The sequence below is a fragment of the Doryrhamphus excisus genome, chromosome 3 (genome assembly GCF_030265055.1).
Source record: "Doryrhamphus excisus isolate RoL2022-K1 chromosome 3, RoL_Dexc_1.0, whole genome shotgun sequence".
NCBI lineage: Eukaryota > Metazoa > Chordata > Actinopteri > Syngnathiformes > Syngnathidae > Doryrhamphus > Doryrhamphus excisus.
In genome coordinates, this window is record NC_080468.1 from 29,944,043 (window position 1) to 29,964,845 (window position 20,803).

The 20,803-nt window shown below is 44.6% G+C and overlaps 2 protein-coding genes across 4 annotated transcripts in view; one reads left to right on the forward strand and one right to left on the reverse strand.

The window, feature by feature from the left end:
- LOC131124858 (ankyrin repeat and BTB/POZ domain-containing protein 3-A-like) overlaps positions 1-7,644 on the reverse strand; it is a 101,667-nt gene extending 94,023 nt beyond the window's left edge. For 2 of the 3 annotated variants that reach the window (XM_058065761.1, XM_058065760.1), the window contains exons 1-2: positions 7,438-7,644; positions 5,297-6,433 (exon numbers count right to left, since the gene is read on the reverse strand). In XM_058065761.1, the coding sequence (XP_057921744.1) occupies positions 5,297-6,167 (871 nt within the window). In that variant the 5' untranslated portion in view covers positions 6,168-6,433; positions 7,438-7,644. The remainder of the gene's footprint in view (positions 1-5,296; positions 6,434-7,437) is intronic. The other variant, XM_058065762.1, reaches the window with a different exon arrangement.
- Positions 7,645-7,984: 340 nt separating this feature from the next.
- On the forward strand, positions 7,985-19,120 carry cry1a (cryptochrome circadian regulator 1a). The gene is made up of 14 exons (XM_058065785.1): positions 7,985-8,827; positions 12,426-12,534; positions 12,632-12,774; positions 12,841-13,025; positions 13,093-13,181; positions 14,690-14,830; positions 14,892-15,203; positions 15,271-15,422; positions 15,586-15,788; positions 15,862-15,972; positions 16,045-16,143; positions 16,294-16,356; positions 18,356-18,463; positions 18,552-19,120. Exons 1-13 carry the CDS (start codon positions 8,670-8,672, stop codon positions 18,445-18,447), a joined length of 1,857 nt encoding a protein of 618 aa, XP_057921768.1. The 5' UTR covers positions 7,985-8,669; the 3' UTR covers positions 18,448-18,463; positions 18,552-19,120.
- Positions 19,121-20,803: the final 1,683 nt, after the last annotated feature.

Genomic DNA, 20,803 nt, shown 5'->3' on the forward strand with positions numbered 1-20,803 from the left:
TGCATGATCACAGCATGGATATCAAACCATGCAACCTTGGAAGAGGGTTTTTTGAGGGCTTCGTAGTCAAAATAGGTGTGTCCCAATGATGTGCATTTGTTAGCTCGTTTTTCTCGTGTTATAATGTGCAGAAAAGGGAAAGAAATATATGTTCATGTTCAAGTTTTTATATATTTTTACATGTTTTTTTTATGGAAGCCACCCTTTGTAGTGGAAAAGTGTGTACGCCACTGCCCGAGCCTTTGAGCATGGATAAGGATCTGCAAGATGATTGCTTCGTAGAACATGCTGGCCAATTGTCGAACAGTTGCTAAGAACAAGACATCTGGCATCGTCTAGTTTGGTCTGTGCTTCAGAAAAGAACCTGTCGGGTTAGAGAGGAACAGAATACATCAGAACGCCATTTCAGCCCAATTCCTCCACCTGGTCTGGAACAATCTCCTCCTGTCTGACATCTTATTACAGAGCGGCGGCTGCCTGTATGAGAGACGCAGGAGGACCAGGGGATTCCCTTCCTCCTCCAAGCTCATTTGCAGCAACAGACGCCGCCACAATTAGCAAAAACATTACAAAAAAGCGGATCCTTCATGTTTTGCATAATGAGGCTGTCTCACATCAACAGCTGACAGTCATAGTGAAAGCATCTACACACACACGTACACAAATAGCCAAACATCAGCAGCCAAGCTGCTTCCTCTTTTAAATCAACACAACTGGCACGAACCCAGCCTCCTTTTGCTTGAGGTCAAGATGCATTCATGTCATTTAAAAACTGCATCAGAACCAAATAAAAGATTTGGCGCGACCTGTTTGTCCTCGTTCATAAACACAGGATACAAACAGTATATACACAGTGTAATGCACCTGGTTTGCCAGGGAATAAGAAGACATACCAGGAGGGATCCATGTCGGCAGCTTAGTGAATATTCCGCCACATTTAGCGAGTATTCGGACCCCTCAGATATTCATTTAAAAAATTGAGTGAAGAGACTGAACTTAACTTAACATCCAAAGAAAAAGTGATATCCCCCTAAAGCTAATAAGTACAACTACACACTATATGCAGTTTGGAAATAGAAAAAAATGTCCCTGTGTGAAAAAGTGATACCCCCCTAAAGCTAATAAGTGGTAGGGCAACAACTGCAATCAAGCATTTGTGATAACATGCAATGAGTCTCTTCCAGCTCTGTGGAGGAATTGTTGTCATTCAGCCACATTTCCAGCATGAAGCCTTTTGAAGGTCATGCCACAGCATCTCAATAGGATTCAGCTCAGGACTTGGACAAGGCCGCTCCAAAGTCTTCATTTGGTTTTTCTTCTGCCATTCAGAGGTGGACTTGCTGGTGTGTTTTGGATCATTGTCCTGCTGCACAACCCAACAGATGGCCGGACATTCTCCTACAGCAGAATTCATGCTTCCATTTATCACAGCAAGTATTCCAGGTCCTAAAGCAGCAAAACAGCCCCAGACCATCACACTACCACCACCATATTTTACTCTTGCTATCATGTTGTATTCATGACTTTTACGCTAGATGTAATGGGAAATTCAATTTTTGTCTGGTCAGACCACAGAGTATTTTCCCAAAGGTCTTGGGGATCATCAAGATGTTTTCTGGCAAAATGGAGACCAGCCTTAATGTTCTTTGCATTTTTGCCCAGTGTCTTTCTTATCTGGAGTCATGAACACTGACCTTAACTGAGGCAAGTGAGACCTGCACTTCTTGGGATGTTGTTGTGGGGTCTTTTGTGACCTCTCGGATGAGTCGTGGCTGCGCTCTTGGGGTCATTTTGGTTGGCCGGCCACTCCTGGGAAGGTTCACCACTGTTCCATGTTTTGGCCACTTGTGGATAATGGCTCTTACTGTGGTTGGCTGGAGTCCCGTACTAATCGCTTTTTCACACAGGGCCATGGAGGTTTGGACTTTTTTTTCTCCCTTCATCATTAAAAAATGCATTTTATGTTGAGTTGTGTTGTCATTGACTAATATTTATATTTATTTATATTTATACATTTGTTTGATGATCGGAAACATGTAAGTGTGACAAACACGCATAAAAATAAGAAATCAAACACTTTGTCACACCACTAGATTTAAAATAATAAATCAGCACTTTTTTGTTTGAATACAGTCAATTACATTATAATTATTCAAATATTATTTCATGTCTACAGGACTCTAATGCTGTTACAGGAGATTTAGAACGCTGTAAGCTAAATACCAAAATGTTCCATGTACATTTGTTATGAATTTGTAGCCGGTTTGGGCCATAACCCAATAGTTCAAATTCAAGTCTCCCCTCTGACGTCACTTCCTGTATGCCTGCCATTAAGGTCCACTAGGGAGCACAAATGTGACACATACGAACTTTGACACATATATCCATATCTATATGTTCTACTATATTGGGTAATCTGAAGGTAAAGGTGACTATAGGGGTGTTATGTCATGTCTAGAGGGCTCTACTAATGTTAAAACCCGTATTCATGACAGAAAACAATTCAGAAGCGTTGTATTGGTGTAAGTACTAATTAGTCACTTTTTCACCTCCAATTCTTCCTACTTTTTTGAGTTTCTAGTTAGATTGCGTTTGTATTCACGGCCCCCAGGCCATATTTTGGACACTCTTGGTTTAAAGACGTGGTTCCTGTGTCACTTCACCCAGGAGATGATGGATTGGCAAACATCTGCATGTGGCATTAATGATGTGGTTCCCCCCTCCTGAAGACAGCGCACACAAAGAGAAACATCTTTGTCTGGACTTAATTCTCCCCGCTGAGTCGTGGATGTGTCTCATTACGACTCAGGATTGAGTTTGTCTCACAACACACACAAGAACAAGGCCACACACCATCATCATTAGCTGGCCTAATGAACGCCTGGCGGTAATGATAATAATTTGATCACATGACACGTTGGTTGGTGCGCCAAGATCACTTCCATGACTGCAATCAAGGGGGAAAATGGACTCAAGATTGCCAAAAGATAGAACTGTGCAGATATTTTCCAACCAAGGCCCGTGTCATTTTAACTCCATCATTACCAAAGACAGTTACAACGCAGACGTCCGATCCCAACAAGATATGGCTTTTATGTTTGTTTGCACAAGAAGCAACTCTCCACTAAGGGATTTCACTTCAGAGCAATTTTAAACCATAAAAACGCCACAAGAAGTGCAGTGCACGGAAGTGATCGCCTAAAGCAGGGGTCGGGAACCTTTTTGGCTAAGAGAGCCATGAAGGCCAGATATTTTAAAATGTATATCTGTGAGAGCCATATACATTTTTTTAAACATTGAATGCAATAAAATGTGTGCATTTTTATGTAAGACCAACAGTTTTAGATATAATGGGCTCTAATTACGTAGACCAGGCACACTACCCCACGCCAATGGGGTGTGGCCAGCATACTTTCGTGAGCAGCGCAGTGTCCAATAATAAATCAAATACTTGCTGCCATTAATGCAACTTCTGCTGCTGCATAGTTTTGAACCGTATTCAGTACACGTATTTCATTCTTTTGGCCATCTTCGTCAGAAGGCTTGGTTCTGCAGCTTTAGCTAGGTGACTATTTGACTAAAGGAGGAAAGTTTATATTTACATGTTGACATCTCAATGACCGAGGTAGACTACCGCATTACCCAGTAATAATCGAGTTTTGGTGTTTGACCTGGAAAATATCATCAGGAAAGATGGATATGGTTGGCCGTATTGCAGTAGAAAATAGATGGACGGATTAAAATGCATAAGAAAGTTGTTGATTATTTTTAACACGTCATTTCTGTGATGTTTACTTTAAAATGTTAGCAAAAATACATTTTTATTGTGGTAAGAAACGCTTGAGAGCCAGATACAGTCATCAAAAGAGCCCTACCTGGCTCCCGAGCCATAGGTTCCCTACCTCTGGCCTAAAGGGAAAAGTCACACATGACAGGAAGAAGGAAGTGTGTGTGACGTGCAGAAGGTTAGTATTGCAGGAACATTTGAAAAGGGGCCTATTGTGCTTATTTTTTAACCCTTTGTATTGAGTTGTGGACTCTTATAGTGCAGCTACACACAATAACCAGCACACAAAGCTTTCTAGTTCTTCCAGAATCTGCACCTATCCAGCTGTACTTCTTTGGATTTCAGGCTTCCCATCTGTTTTAATGTATTCCACCCTCACTTCCAAATGCCCAAACCTCCTTATCTGAAACTTTGGCACGGTTTAACACCAGAATACAACAATCTAACTACATTTATAGGTCAGGGGTAAAGCATCATAGGTCTCATTTAACGCATACACACACACATGTGCACACATTGTTCAGTACTAAATGTGAAACCTGTAAATAGTGGTATTTTATTTGTAAATGAATTATTATTCTGATGTAAAACAACCCTTTTTGTGACTGTATAGTTGTTTAGATAGTTGAGCTGTCACAAAAGCAAAAAATATTTGTGTCAAAGTGAAATGTATCTTTCGTATCTTTTCTTTTTTATCTTCCTGAAACTTAACAGTAACGTAACAGTAACAGTACTGAAATGTCCGAGGCCTGTGTAGGAATTTTCAAAGCCATGATCTGTGTCTTTGAGGTCAGCTGGCTACTTGATGACAATATTGGCTTACCTTCCCCCAACCCCTCCAGCTGCGACAGCCGCTCCTGCTTTGATTGATTGGTGACCAGGGTTTTTTTCTGCCTGTTTACTTTCGCGTACAAATGACAATTTTTTAGTGAATATTCCTGATCACCAGTCTAGTTTTGCGTGACCGATTATCATCGTTCAAAAACAACTACGTAGCGTGAGGTCTGGGCCGCACCTGTGCGTCTTTGTCTTCTTGGCGTAGACTGCGGATACAACGATGTGTACTCCTGAGAGTTCAAGTAAAAATCAGCCTGCCTGGCAGCTATCTGTTATTAGCATTAAAATGTAAACTTTTTATCCCTACAGTATGCATTTTATGCACCTCCACCCCCAATTTTGCTGTTTTTTTTGTAATAAATGTATTTTAAATGTATTATAACATAGACACGTCCAAATGAACTGCCTTTGTACAACAACACAGAAACAGAAAGTAGTTGTACTTTAGTAGATGTGACACATTGGGAACATACTGTAAACTATATGGACCATCCAGGGAACGATAACAAGACTTAAGGAATGTATCAGAATGTATCGTTGCTCCTTCGTACCTATATTTAGCGTCCCTTGGGGCCGCTGCCCCATTAAAGACAAACAGCTTAGTTGATGGACTTATTGCAAAGGAAGCAAAGAAAGCGTCATTTCAGTGAATAATACGTAAACAGGGCTTACCGCTAGAGTTCTTGGCACAGATGAGGTGCTGGTAGGGCTGCAGCAGCCCCCAAATCTCCGCGTCCCCGCCGACGGCTTGCTCCAGAGCCTCCAGGCTCAACTTGGGAACGCCGTTGTCCCTCTGCAGCAGCGCGCTGCGCAGGACGCGGCCGAACACCTCCCTGAAGAGGCTCTCCACGCACGCCGTCAGGTAGATGGCGGCGTGTTCGTGGATCCGGAGCGCCATGCGGCTGTCCACCATCCACCTGAAGAACTTCCCCACGGAGAGGATGAGCCCGCAACGCGCCGACTTGCCACGGCTGAACTTGTCCCCGGTGCTCATGTTGTACAGGGACAGCGCGCTCAGCGCGGCCGCGATGCAGTTGACGGAGATGGTCCAGGAGAGGACCACCTTGACTGCGCTCTGGATCTCCAGCTTGGTGCACTTGGCGTAGCGTAAGCTGAGCCGCTGCGCCTCCCGGGCCACACGCACCAACGCGCGGCTGACGATCGCCGAGAGACGCGCCAGGACCTCCGGAGGCGGACGCTCTCCGGCGGCCAGCAACTCCTCGTCCCGCCGCAGCGCGCCCTCCACCTCGGCCAGGCTCCACGGCACGTCCTCCAGCTCGGGCAGCTTGGCGCACTGGGCCGCGCACTCCAGCACCTCCGTGTCCTCGGCCAGGACGGTGTTGACCGTTTCTAAACTGTTCTGTCGGCTGTGCATGGATTCCGTCAGATGCCAGCGGTTGCCCCCATGCGAGAAGGACTGAGGCGGGTCGGAGCAGCACAGCGACACGCTGGACGACCTGACCGAGTCCGCGGCGCCACCATAACCGGAATCGAGTGTTAAGTCCTCCAGCGTCCTCACCGCGGTCTTACCATTGCCTGCCATCGCTGCGCCGCATACTGTTGGGTACGCTGCTCTCTCTCCTACGAAGCCATCCGGTCCTCCTGCTCCTGCTGGTGCTTCCACCTTTCACCGTCCTCCGAGCCGCATCCGGTTGCTCAAAAGTACCCGGGAATGGCGCAACGTGAGGGCTGAGTGACCAACTCGATGCTTGAACGTCTGCGTGGAGATCCTCCACACACACCCTCAACTTCTTTCTGCGAGGAGGGAGGAGGAGTCTGGAGCACCTTCATCCTTGTTGATTGGCAGCCCTGCAAGCGGACCCGCAGAAACAACGGGAGACGGAATAAACAGTGTACATGTGAGGCCGTCATTTTATGACAATTCATTAAAACAATCTTTCACAGGACAGGCCAAGGATCAAGGTACACAAGGCCAAAGTGCGGTCCAGGGTCCGTTTGCAGGGGTTGTTCGCTTATTATTGGAAATTAATAACAGAACTTTTGAAATTTGGATGTGTATACCTACAGCCCAGTCGACTTCTCACAACAGCATTCGGCCCCATCTTAACGGGCCATGTGTGATCCACCCGCCATATTTGAACCTCGCAACATCTGGCCATAGCCAGGGTAAGGGGTTTATTAGTGACACTTGCACCTGATACAACAAGACCACATCTTGCTGAATAACAGGTGCAGCAAGTGGCCAGCTGTCAGATGCATCCCTGCAAAGATCATTTATTAAAACCTGTTGCCTGGTAACAGCATATCATCATCATGCTTCCTCCCAGTAAGATTAATAAATCCAGAATGTGCATGATATGAGTATGATAGTAATTGAGGTGTTTATAAACTAAAACGGCTTACTTTTTCACCTGGACGTTTTAGTCAAAGGCATGCATGTTTTGTTTAATTCAAAAATATCCAAAATGTGTGATATTTCTGGAGCAAATTCTAAAGCGGTAATTCTCAAACAGTCGGCTGTTGTGGAGTTTTACTGACACTCAGTGGCCGTATCTGTCACTATCCACCCACGGCTGCATTTTTGCCTTACATAATTACTGTACCGTATTTATATAAGGTACAAACGTGACGCATTTTTTATTCATAATTGAGCGCAACATTGGAAGCAACAGCCAGAAGGGCATTTGTATGGCATAGAATGACGAATACATGCATAAATATCGCTAGCTTGTTTTGGGAAACAAAACTTGGAGCTGTATTTGAATTTAAATGAATATTCGAGGAAACAGTTATTCCAAACTTATTACAAACCGTATTAATCTATTCATTACAACAAGCAAGAGTGTCCATACCTTCACTTCAGCGTCTTGCAAGACTCCATGTGCTCAACCATTTTCTTTGGCAATAAACAAACGACTGACGGCATGATAAATAGTTGTGTTTACACGTCATGGCAGGAGCGTGACTATAATTCGTGTTTGCATGTGTGCAAGTGAATAAACTGTGCCTTTATTGGGTTGCAATGTAAGTTTTGGTTTGTTAGAAAATGTTTACATAGACGTACTGAACTATAGACGTCAACTCCAGCCAAAATGGGCACACGAACCACTACTGCCCCCTACCTAGGCGGCCTTGTAAATACATATACAGACTCAAGCACAACACTGTAGCAGCTACAATGTGACCATTTTGAATCAATACTCATTTTTTACTGTATTCATTTCAAACATATGTATGTCCCATACTGCAGCACATTACACTACGTCACAGCTATTGTGTTCTTTTGAAGCGTGGAGAAAAGCACGCTGTAGAAACGTGACCACGTTGCCGGACACGCATTGCCATATGGACCAATAAGAAAGCGCGGAGGTCCGTGCGTCAGCAAATAGGCGGAGCCAAGGCTGAAGGTGCGGCGCCAGAAGCGAGCAGCCATTCGTGTGCTTTGCTGCGGGGAAATCAAGCTTTTTTTAGCCACCAAAACATCTACTCCACCACCGGAGACGAGTGACAAAGACCCGAGGGGAGTTTGGAAGAGCTAAGTTGTTCTCCGTGTTATAATCAGTCGTCTTTTTGTGACTTAATCGCCGTTATTCAGTGTATTTACATAACCAGCTTTCCACAAGCCTCGCTGGCGACACCATTACGCTCAAATAACAAGTCAGTTACAGTTTGTCTGTTGTACATCCTTGATAAGACAATGTCTACGGAGTGCAGTTGTGTATAAATGATCTGGACCCGCTGAAACATTTTGTTCTTTTTTTCACCATTTTGACAAACAAGTTATACAACCAGGCGGGTTAGCGTTTGCACCGCGCAGGTCCTAACCCCCGCCGGGTTTCCAGTCACGTTGCCGGAGAGCGTCTGTTGACCAAATGCTTCAGCCTCCAACGCGGTCCAAGTTCTTTGTCACCATGGAAAAGGTTTTATTGGAGCAAGGTTAACTCCGCATAGATTGAGATCATAAACTTCAATTGTATTCACACAGTGTTGTGCCTGGACGTTAGCATACATTAGCATACCGCGTAGCTAAGTCTGAGTGAAGAAGATAACATTTGAAAACAGAAGATCTCCATCCATTGGAGTGATGGTCGTTAATACGATCCACTGGTTCAGGAAGGGCTTGCGGCTCCACGACAACCCATCCCTAAAGGAGTCTCTGCTGGGGGCCGACACCGTCCGCTGCATCTACATTCTTGACCCCTGGTTTGCTGGCTCGTCCAACGTCGGGATCAACAGGTGGAGGTGAGTCCAACCCAGTATTGTCTACAGAGTCTTATTGACACTTGGAAAATACTAGCAGTTGATGCAAATGCTTGTAGTTGCGTCCTTTGTGTGCTGTCTGGCCTTGTATGTTTTTAATTTTGCAGTTGCTAGGTAGATTTTGGTGTTTGCAGTCTCACAGAGGCCCGAGTGTTCTTTCTGTCTTCCCCAAAGATTTGAAAAGATGTTGGAATGAGAGGTCATCCATGGGTCCTTAAGGCTTCCATGGGATGCCCACGTGGAAGATAATGGTCATTATTTATTAGTTTCAGCTATGCATGAGCACCATTCACCGTAACAAGCTGATTTCTGAGCCTTATTTTCCATGTGCGCATGTCAACGTTTTCTAATATCCTTTCTTCATCGATAGAAGGAAAGAAAATACATAATCAATGAACGTTAACATAAGATTTTTCTTGTTTGTGCTGATGTTATTTTTTTTGTTTTTTCCATGATGTTGGTGATTTAACCCTTTCATGCACACATTATGATAACCTGCTTTAGGATTTTTTGAAGTGTTTTTGTGACACTTTAGGCATGGAAAAAAAATTATAACCTTCATTTTTAAAACAGCTAAAATAATGCACAAGGCTAAAAATAACCTATTACCTAAAAATGTCCTCCAATACTTCTTTACAAGACAGGATTAATATGATCTCAGGGAAGAACTAAATTTGAAACACTTATATGCCAGGGCTACGTTAAAAAGCCATAGCATTTCAGTATGTGGAATCAAACTATGGAATGGATTGAGTAAGGAAATCAAACAATGCACAACGATGAGCCAATTCAAGAAACAATACAAGCAGTTGATGTTTGCTAAATACAAGGATGAAGAGTCTTGAACCAGTCATGATGTGCTATATGTATATTACTATATTGACAGTTACTATTGTACCCATTATGTAATTGTATTGTCATATCACCTCGTACTTCGGTATGTGACAAATAATAAATAATTAATAAAAAAATAATAAAAAAAATAAAATAAAATAAATAAAAATTCATTGAAAAAAACGTAAATTATATTAGGAGGTGAACAAATGTAACAGTTACTGGTTGTAAAAGTGCCAGATGGAGGGGTAGGATTTAATAAGCTTTGCTTCTTCCTACTCCTTTTGGACATGTGGAACTGGGAACTGATTATGGGATGCACTCAATTGTAATCTGATGCATGTTCAAATGAAATAAAACTATTACCATTACCAAAAGTCATACATTTTTCAAGGAGTTGCTGACCTGTCCATTAGAGTGGACAACATGCATTTGAACGACTGATGAAACATAGTTGTAAGTGAACCAATAAAAATAAATATTGTAACAGCATAAAACATATATTTGTTTGATCTTTAAAATTTTTAACATTCCAAAATTGCGAAATGTACTGCAAAAACATTTAACCAAAGAAAAAAATCACTTTTTCTGAATCAATTGCCTATTACTACTACTTATCAATTCCTCGAAACTGCTTCATTTTACAATTTGTAAAAAAAAATACATGATTTGCTGTAAATAGAGGTTTGATTTGAGCACCATTTCATCAATCAGATCTTCTGGAAATATATGCAGGAAGAAATTGGGTCTGTTCCCTCAATATTCACTTTCCATGCTCCTAAAAAGGAGTCAGGTCTCCCTCAAGCTCATTGGCTTGCTTTTCCAGACATTTCTGCCTTTTTTGTGTGTTCTTGAGCTTTGTCAGGTAGGACATCCTTCCGCATCCTCATCTTCTCCAGCTTCCCCATCTTTCTCAGCATCCTCAACTTGGACTAAAATCCATAAAATATTGTTATAATAAAAACTTAATTGATTTTCAGCCAAAAAAGTTACTGCAAATTAAGTATTATCAAAAACAACAGAATTTAAGCAATACTATAAATTGTAGTCAAAATACAGCTCCCGATGCACAATGTCCAATTTAGTGGACAAGTGATCAATCACAACATCAATACTTGGATATTTTAACAATTATATTCTTAGTTGTTGCTTGATGTCCCAATATTTATTTCCCCTGCAAGAGTCTCCTAGAATAGAAGAAATGGACAGATATTCCTCCCCTGCACGACACATCTGCATTTTTTTTTGGCCATCTTGTTTTTGGAAGGTTTTTTTTTTTGCATTTACAAAAGTTGACCAATGAGTGACAGTGTATGGCGTGACACACTAGTGTCCACTGTAGTGACTGATGCGCAACTGTGACATTAAGACTCATTCATATAGGAGAACACAGCTTTTGAATAGCTGTCCACTGTAGTGACCACTGTCCCTGTTAACTTTATAGATGTAACATTTCGCCTGCTTCCTGTAGTCACGTGCTTTCCCGGCTATGTTGGTGCTGCCTTTCGTCAGACGCTCATTCAGCTAGCTTCTTCCTAAATAGGGTGTTTGACGGGTCAGTGTGACTGGTAACTAACACTTAAGTCGGCAAATTGTACAGCTTCGTCATGTGGAACATCCAGGACATATTTAATGTGAGGGCGCCCCCTTGCTGCAACAGAGCGTCATGTTGTCGTTACATAACGGGAGCCAGGGGTGAGCAGATGCTGTCGTTACGCATGAAAGACAGCAACCGGCACCGAGGACTTGTCAAAACTTCACATGGTGGACTCTTGGTTGTGATTTGCCAGGCATGTTTTTCTTCTGGACTTAAAGTACCCCCCACCATACGCCGGTGATGTGACTCAAGTGGGTCAGTGTGTTAGTAAACTCGCCACCCTCCTGCCTCCTTCCTGTCTTTGTGACCTACTTCTGCAACAACGACCCCCCCCCCCCCCCCCCCCCGCACTCCACAGCTATCTCCACACCACGGAATAACTGTGAGCACTAATCTGTACAAAGCCGCCCCTGTCTGATATCCACACCAATGGTGTCGAGGGGCTCGTGGTTGCCCCCCCCCCCCCCCCAAAGCCAAGGAAAGTTAGGAAGTTAGGAGGTTTCAAGGGAAAGGTGACATCAACCCATTTGAGGATGTGTTACAGTTTAAATCGTTCATTCAAACTGAGCTTGTAGGTCGATATGTACTCAGCACAACATCCACACCCTCGAAAAGGGGCCCCCGGCCACACTTTGGACACCCATTCAGAGTTAGTTGGTGTACCCCAAAAATTGTCAAGTCTTACAAATCTAAAATGACTTCAAAAGGGCTTAATTTTTTTGGCTTTGGTTTCCCTAAAATCCTAACAAAAAAAACATGCATGCTATGTCAGCACTCCCTTTGTGACTTTCAGTCATAAAACCAATAGAAATACATCATCAGAATCGCCCAGCCCTAGATGAATAATGTTTGTATTTGATATCGTACCTCACAGGAAGTATCGATTCATTAATAATATCCATGTGTACCTCGATCGTGGAGGGAACGTTGTGTTAATAGAAAGGCTTCCACCTACCAACTTTAGTTCCTATGGCAACAGTTTCACTTATTTGTGTGTGTTTCCTCCACATACGCTAACCTGACACACACACACACACACATGCCTGTGCATAATATGCAAATGTGCCAAAAAAAGGCAGTGAAGTACACATATGAACGTGTCCTCTATCAAACATGAGGGGTGAACAGATGTCATTTTGTCCTTTTTAGGTTCCTGTTGCAGAGTCTGGAGGATTTGGACTCCAGCCTCCGTAAGCTCAATTCCCGCCTTTTTGTGATAAGAGGCCAGCCCACTGATGTCTTTCCCAGACTCTTCAAGGTGAGGCCGTTATCCCGTTTAAGCGTTACATATACCCCCCCCCCCCCCATCCCCACACGCACACATCCAAATAATCTCTTTTCTTTCTCTTCCCCAGGAGTGGAAGATATCTCGTCTGTCCTACGAGTACGACTCCGAGCCCTTTGGGAAGGAGCGAGATGCCGCCATTAAGAAGCTGGCCTCCGAGGCTGGCGTGGAGGTGACGGTCCGCATTTCCCACACGCTCTATGACTTGGACAGGTGAGTTCCCCCGACCACCTCACCCCCCCAGCCACCCACCAATCATGTCTAATTCCCCCCTTGTAGGATCATCGAGTTGAACGGGGGTCAGTCCCCCCTCACCTACAAGCGCTTCCAGACCCTCATTAGCCGAATGGACGCTGTGGAAGTGCCCGCCGAATTCATCACGGCCGAGATCATGGGGAAGTGCTCCACGCCGCTGTCCGACGACCACGACGACAAATTTGGGGTACCGTCGCTGGAGGAGCTGGGTGAGTGACGACGGGGATGATGCCGAAGAGCCGGTGAACTTGGTATCACGTGATGGTCCTCTTGCAGGGTTCGACACAGAAGGATTGTCGTCGGCCGTGTGGCCGGGAGGAGAAACCGAAGCTCTCACACGGCTGGAGAGGCATCTGGAGAGGAAGGTGGGTCAATTGAAATATTTAACCTCAGATCCACGTTTTACCTTCGTCCACCCTTTCCCCATGATAGGCCCAGAAAGTCAAACTTCCTTAGAATTTTGCAGGCTGGATCTCATTTTTATTGGCTGTAAGCTTTAGATTGACGTATCAGTCATTCAGCGCAGATGTTGCATTCAGAGACAGAGCCATCCATACACCAGTGTTTACTCAGAGAAATATCACGACTGAACATGCATTATTTTGCCACACGGTATTAGATAGTGTGAAATATTTGCTCACACGTGTCCAATGTGTGTAAGAAATATCATATTTTCTTCACTTTTCATTCATTCATTCATTTTCTACCACTTATCCTCACGAGGGTCGCGGGGGTTGCTGGAGCCTATCCCAGCTGTCTTCGGGCGAGAGGCGGGGTACACCCTGGACTGGTGGCCAGCCAATCACAGGGCACAATAGACAAACAACCTTTTTCGGGCGAGCCAGCCAATCACAGGGCACATATAGACAAACGACCATTCCCACCCACATTCATACCTATGGACAATCCGGAGTGGCCAATTAACCTAGCATGTTTTTGGAATGGGGGTGGGAACCGGAGTATGTGCAGAGTATACCAACGCATGCACAGGGAGAACATGCAAACTCCACACAGAGATGGCCGAGGGTGGAACTCAAGTCCATAAATTGCAATCTACTCATTTAATTATTACGATGTAACCTTCAATGCTCCTGACGAGGCTACACCTTTCTGTACTCTGTGTGTAAGCTACCGGCCACGCCTCCACCCAAAAGAGGCTGTGCTGTACGGCTGACAAAAGGAGTGTACCTCATTAGGCCTGTTTGGAAGAGGGAGATGAGGGAAACAGACGTGCACACACATGGCAATTGTCATTTATGCTGTGATTGATTAATTATTTAGTACTCGGGAGTATTTAGGAGTATTTAGTACTTATTTAGTATTGAGGAGATTTATTTCAGAACCTTTAATCTAGCGAGACCTCGGGCTAATAACGTCCTCAGATCTGAACTTCAACAGCCACATGAAATCAATAACCTCAAAATAAACCTTGCCAAAGTCAATGGACTAGTGTCTAAGCCTGATTTCGAGGGTCTGATCTATGCCTGGTCTCCAGCAGGCCAGACTACTGTATCGGCCCTCTCAAATCGAGTTGCAAGACCGCTGCAGTGCGTCCACAATGCTGATGCTCGAGTCCTGACTAGAACCAGGAAATATGAGCATCTTAGTACAGTACTCATGTCCCTGTAATGAGAGAATAGTCGTGTGTACAAGTCTTTTTTCGTGGTCTAGCACATCTCGAGGCACATAAACACGGTGAAGCTGCGTTTCAGTTGCCGCCAAAATCTGGGCCAGTCAGAAAATGTGTGACGGTCCTCAACTTTGGCGGTGTTCAAACACAGGCTGAAAAGACTTGGGGCTTAAGAGGTTAAAGACTCCAGTAGATCTCTGTGGTCCAAGTTGACTGGCATGTACACTCATTGTCGCCCCTCAGGCTTGGGTGGCCAACTTTGAGCGTCCCAGAATGAACGCCAACTCTCTTCTGGCCAGCCCCACCGGCCTCAGCCCGTACCTGCGCTTTGGTTGCCTCTCCTGTCGGCTGTTTTACTTCAAGCTCACCGACCTCTACAGGAAGGTACGTCTGCAGACAAACACCGATTCTCCTCCGACTCGATCCATGAACCGCTCCCCCACAGGTGAAGAAGAACAGCTCGCCCCCGCTTTCGCTCTACGGCCAGCTGCTGTGGCGCGAGTTCTTCTACACGGCGGCCACCAACAACCCCTGCTTCGACAAGATGGAGAGCAACCCCATCTGCGTGCAAATCCCGTGGGACCGCAATGCCGAGGCGCTGGCCAAATGGGCCGAGGGCCGCACCGGCTTCCCCTGGATTGACGCCATCATGACCCAGCTGAGGCAGGAGGGCTGGATCCACCACCTGGCCCGGCACGCCGTGGCCTGCTTCCTGACACGAGGGGACCTGTGGATCAGCTGGGAGGAAGGCATGAAGGTGAGACGAGAGAAGATTGACTTCACTTCAAAGTGGAGAAGATCTCACTTTTGCGTGTGTTGTGGAGGTGTTTGAGGAGCTGCTGCTGGACGCCGACTGGAGCGTGAACGCCGGCAGCTGGATGTGGCTCTCCTGCAGCTCCTTCTTCCAGCAGTTCTTCCACTGCTACTGCCCCGTCGGCTTCGGGCGCCGCACCGACCCCAATGGAGACTACATAAGGTGTGTCGCACACTCCATACAGGACTGGAATCTACCTGTGGTGGCCGTGGATTCTGGGGGGTCATGTTTATTGTAGTTAGCCATATGCGTGTAATTGTGACAGACTGTGGGAGAGGAGTCAAAAAAAGTGAAATTCAGCTAACCAATCTGCCTCATCACACAGGCGCTACCTGCCCATCCTGAGGGGATTCCCGGCCAAGTACATCTACGATCCCTGGAACGCTCCGGAGGCTGTGCAAAAGGCGGCCAAATGCATCATCGGCGTGCATTACCCCAAGCCCATGGTGCACCACGCTGAGGCCAGCCGCCTCAACATTGAGCGCATGAAGCAGATCTACCAGCAGCTCTCCTGCTACCGAGGCCTCGGTGAGGACCAGGAACCTCGGCAGGAACCAAGACCTCTGGCTGTGAAGGCTTATCCCTACGTCTGATTCTGCAGGTCTGCTGGCGTCTGTTCCCTCCACCTCCAATGGAAACAGCAACACCAAGCCGTCCTCGGACGTGATGGGATACTCGGTTGACGCGCCTCATGACACCACAGGTCCATCGGGTAAGACGGCGTCGAAGCGCTCTCTCTCTTTCTCTGCTCATTCGTGACGTCCTGTTATTTGTGTACTTCCAGGCTATCAGATGCCGGCGCAGTCCCAAGGAGACTGGCAAAGCGGCGTCATGATGTACCTGCAGGGGGACTCCCAGAGCAGCATGGCCGCCCATCAGCAGGGTAGGCGGGGCTTTATTGAAAAGTCTAATGATAATAAGATAGAGAATTTACACGAGTGCCCCCCCCCCCAATATCAAAGTGTCCCCTGCATAGTTTGATTTTGCAGTCAAGTTGGGGCGCCGCTGTGATACGTGCTTGTTCATGTTCCAGGTTATGTCAGCGCCGGCATGATGTGTTACCCTCAAAGCCGACACAGTCCCGCGCTTCAGAAAGGTAAAGGTGACCACGGTAAACCATAATTCAGTTCACACCTTCAGGCCACTAGGTGGTGCTGGTGCAGGGTGAACTCGAGTAGAACTAGATCAAGGGTCGGCAACCTTTACTGTCAAAAGAGCCATTTTACCCCCTCGCTCACTAAAGAAAAATATAATCATCTTGGTTAAACCCAACACCTGAAGAAATATTGCCGAATTGCAAGTCTCCAAAGATTTTAATTGAAAGTCAGATTTTTTTTTCCAAAGCTTATTACAAAGATGCGTATTTTCCCCATTCGGGTGTTAAAACAAAATACCTGAGCATTGCGAATGGAGCCACAACAAAGAGGCTGAAGAGCCACATGTGGCAATGGAGCCGTGGGTTGCTGACCCCTGAACTAGACCAACTAGAACTAGAGCTACAGGAACTCGCTCTGTACACAGAACACATGCAGGGCATATAAAGTACAGTAGTAGTACTCTTTTGCTGCGTTTTCCACATTTTTCCTTGATTAGGTTGTGAGAGAAGTTTAAAAAATAAAGAGTCAACATACTCTTAATATCTAATGTTTTATTGCTCATAGTTCATTTATAGCTCATATTGTTGTTGCCGCTCGAATACCCAGCATGCCTTGGGCATTTGTAAATAAGATGGATGTGATTAGCGCTTACTGTCGTTACTGTCTATCACTCACGTCGTAGTAGTTGTTGACTTACTATGTGATGCTGGAACTTGCTGTGGATGTGTTATGTTTTTTTTGTTTTGTTGCACCGTGACCAAGTGTTGTTCTGTTTGATGACCATCTACATTTAGAAGGTCACTTAAAATCAGGAAAATTTAAATAATAGGAGGATGTTGACTGGGGTGAGTCATCAAAGCTCACTTCTGGTCACATGGGGGGGGCGCTGACGTCATCAGGCGTCGATGTGGACACGAAAGCCGGTGTTTTCAGGTTTTCCCACCCAGAACGCCTTTTCCGTATCCATCGAGATAGCCCCACTGTTTTCCATACCATAGATCAGAGGTAGGGAACCTATGGCTCGGGAGCCAGGTAGGGCTCTTTTGATGACTGTATCTGGCTCTCAAGCGTTTCTTACCACAATAAAAATGTATTTTTGCTAACATTTTAAAGTAAACATCACACAAATGACGTGTTAAAAATAATCAACAACTTTCTTATGCATTTTAATCTGTCCATCTATTTTCTACTGCAATACGGCCAACCATATCCATCTTTCCTGATGATATTTTCCAGGTCAAACACCAAAACTTGATTATTACTGGGTAATGCTGTAGTCTACCTCGGTCACTGAGATGTCAAAAAAACATGTAAATGTAAACTTTCCTCCTTTAGTCAAATAGTCACCTAGCTAAAGCTGCAGAACCAAGCCTTCTGGTGAAGATGGCCAAAAGAATGAAATATGTGTACGGAGTACGGTGAAACCATGCAGCAGCAGAAGTTGCATTAATGGCAGCAAGTATTTGATTTATTATTGGACACTGCGCTGCTCACGAAAGTGTGCTGGCCACACCCCATTGGCGTGGGGTAGTGTGCCTGGTCTACGTAATTAGAGCCCATTATATCTAAAACTGTTGGTCTTACATAAAAATGCACACATTTTATTGCATTCAATGTTTAAAAAATGTATATGGCTCTCACAGATATACATTTTAAAATATCTGGCCTTCATGGCTCTCTTAGCCAAAAAGGTTCCCGACTCCTGCCATAGATGGATCGATACTTGATTCGTCTCCATGGGAATTTCTCTTGATCTGCTTAGTCTTTCAGAGGAGCAGGACGGTGATAGTAATCTGTCACTGAAACTGCTCTTCTGGGGATGATGCTATGCACCAGACGATGCTGGTCATCCGTGACGGACAGGGACCTCCTTGGGTGTCCTTTCCTCCGTTCTGCTCAGCCCCCCCACACCACACGGAACATGTATTGCATTCATCATTTGGCGAGGTGGAAGATGTATTGAAAAGCATCCTTTCTTGAACCCTTCTGTCTCTGCAGGGCCTGAGCACCACTCCAGCGCTCCCGTGAGCAGCAAGCGTCACTGCGAGGATTCCGGCAACGGCAAAAGCTCCAAAGTCCAGAGACATTAGTCTCCAGAAAAAGTTGGTTCGTAGCATTGCCGCTTCACGTGTTGTGTTTTATGGTTTTATGAAATGAATTCAACTAACATCCCCTTTTCTTCTGCTCCCTGCAGGAATCTTCATGTGGTGCCCCCCACCCCCCTCTAGTAATGACAATTCCTGACATGGCCCATGCTGACCTCCCCTCGGGCGTACTTTTTTCTTTTGTGGGGAGTTAGCACAAGTCGCGTCATGCTTGTAAATATAAAGAATTTGCTAATTCCCACTTGTACATATTTGGGTATTGTGTGTGCATCCTCTCCCTTTGTGTAGCCATAGATCCATTATATATATTTTTGATATGAGAAAACTTGATAGTGGATTCTTTTGGGACATTTTTTCAATTAAAAGTTGTCCATTTGGGGGCGGGGGGACAAAAAAAACAAAGTTACAAAATCTTGTAAAGTCCATAAAGCAGCTTCATGTCCAATTCATCTCCCTCTGTTTGAGCCTATTTAACAGCTAAATGTTGGCAAGAATTGTTGATTAAGTTCAGTGCTTGTAGACTTGCTTGTGTTCCCACTGTAGATGCAACATCACCACAAAGCAACCCAACCGCCAGTGTATAACCCAAAGAACTGCTACATCGGCTTCATGGTTCTTTCGATGTGCTCGTTTCATTAAAATGACTTCAACACACAGATGGATTGCTTTATGATTTTCCTGTTACAGCAGGTAAAAACATAAACCCCTAGGACAGACCAGAAAAGTGAATAAAAACACCTAATTGCTTTAAGAATGATTAATTATTGGTTTGGTCATTTTAAATTGGCCACAATTTAACCAAAATACAATTTAGGATTTTTATCTCGGCCAGCGCCTCAAAGTTCTACCATCACACATTGGCAGTTGAGAACTTCTTAAAATGAGAACAAATGAACATTTCCCGAGTATCACCCTCTTCTGGAGCCTAAATGTAATAGCAACTGAGAACAGCAGTACGTTAGGCTGATGAATTATTTACTAATAATTGTAAGCGAATCCCTTTTATTAATAAACATCAACAGAGTAACAATAAAATATAAACGCACCTCCTCTTTTATCCAGGCTAACAGAAGATTAAGAAACATTTGCGTTTTAGAGCTCTAAAACGCAAATACCCCGCGGTATCGCGGCTCGCAAGCTGATTGGTTCCTGCCGGCCTTTGACTGCCTTTGGGCGGGGCGGACCTGTCAACAGTCACCGCTGTTGCTCAGTGAGAATATGCAATATATGCTTTCACTTTGGAGTCCCCAAATACCAAAAAACTCCCAAACCACACCAGAACAATTTCGTCAATGGGGGGGACAAAATCGCCAAGTTGACAGTGCACCGTCGTCTCTGCTTTGACCCAATGCTGTCGTTTTAAAAGAGTCCAGCCTGTGGGCGGGGCCGGGTTGTACAACACGTGGGAGACACGTGAACGCGTAAACTGTCTGGTTCAACCAGCCCGGCTCAGGAACTGCGCCCTAAATATTCAGGTTGTAACAGTGCCGCCTTCAAAGACCTCGGGACTGTAAAGCACTCTTGGAATCTGCGACTGACAGGTATTCGGATAAATAAATCAAGTCTTTAAAAGAGATGGTTTTAAGATGTGTTCACAACCTGTAAACATGAGTAGGCATATTTATCTCCTAAAATCACTGCAGATGCCATTCCGTCCCCATAAAACGTCACTTTATTTCATTATGCAACAATTAGCTAACGCTACAAGCTGTCATCCCAGCTAGTTTCAAAACAAAAAGGCTGCGTAAAAGTTGTACATTAACATGCTAACATTTGGCTAATATTAGCACCGCAGAAAGGTACACACTGGAGATAAAATGCATGAATATTGCAAATCAAGGCAGCTATTAAGTCAAGCTAATTAGTACCAATTGTTGTTGAGAGGTGAACGTTGCTTGTACTGTATCCACGTTAAATTAATGAATCAATGCAACATTGGATTTTAGATCCAGAATAATGCTTGTTTTTCTTTTGTTTTACACAGCTCAACAAACACTGCGAATTTCAACCTGCTTTCTGTAATCAAACCCATCCACTTTGAATGTCTTTAATTGGAGAGTAAGATTGTTGGTAAGTCCAGTTCTTGTAACTTTACTTTCTTTTTAATACTTTACTTTAACTTTCTTCAAGTACAGCCATCGCAATATCGCAGTTGGATTATTGCTCCCTTGCTATATGTCAGTTTTTCCACAAATGAATTACTGAATAAACATGGCTGTTTGGTGGTAGACTGTGGTCTATTATTAGCCAAGCATATTGAAACACAAGTCATAGTAGTCTAGTCGATAGGTGGCAGTAATGACACAAAACATTGAGACTTTTTCACTCTATCCACATGGTA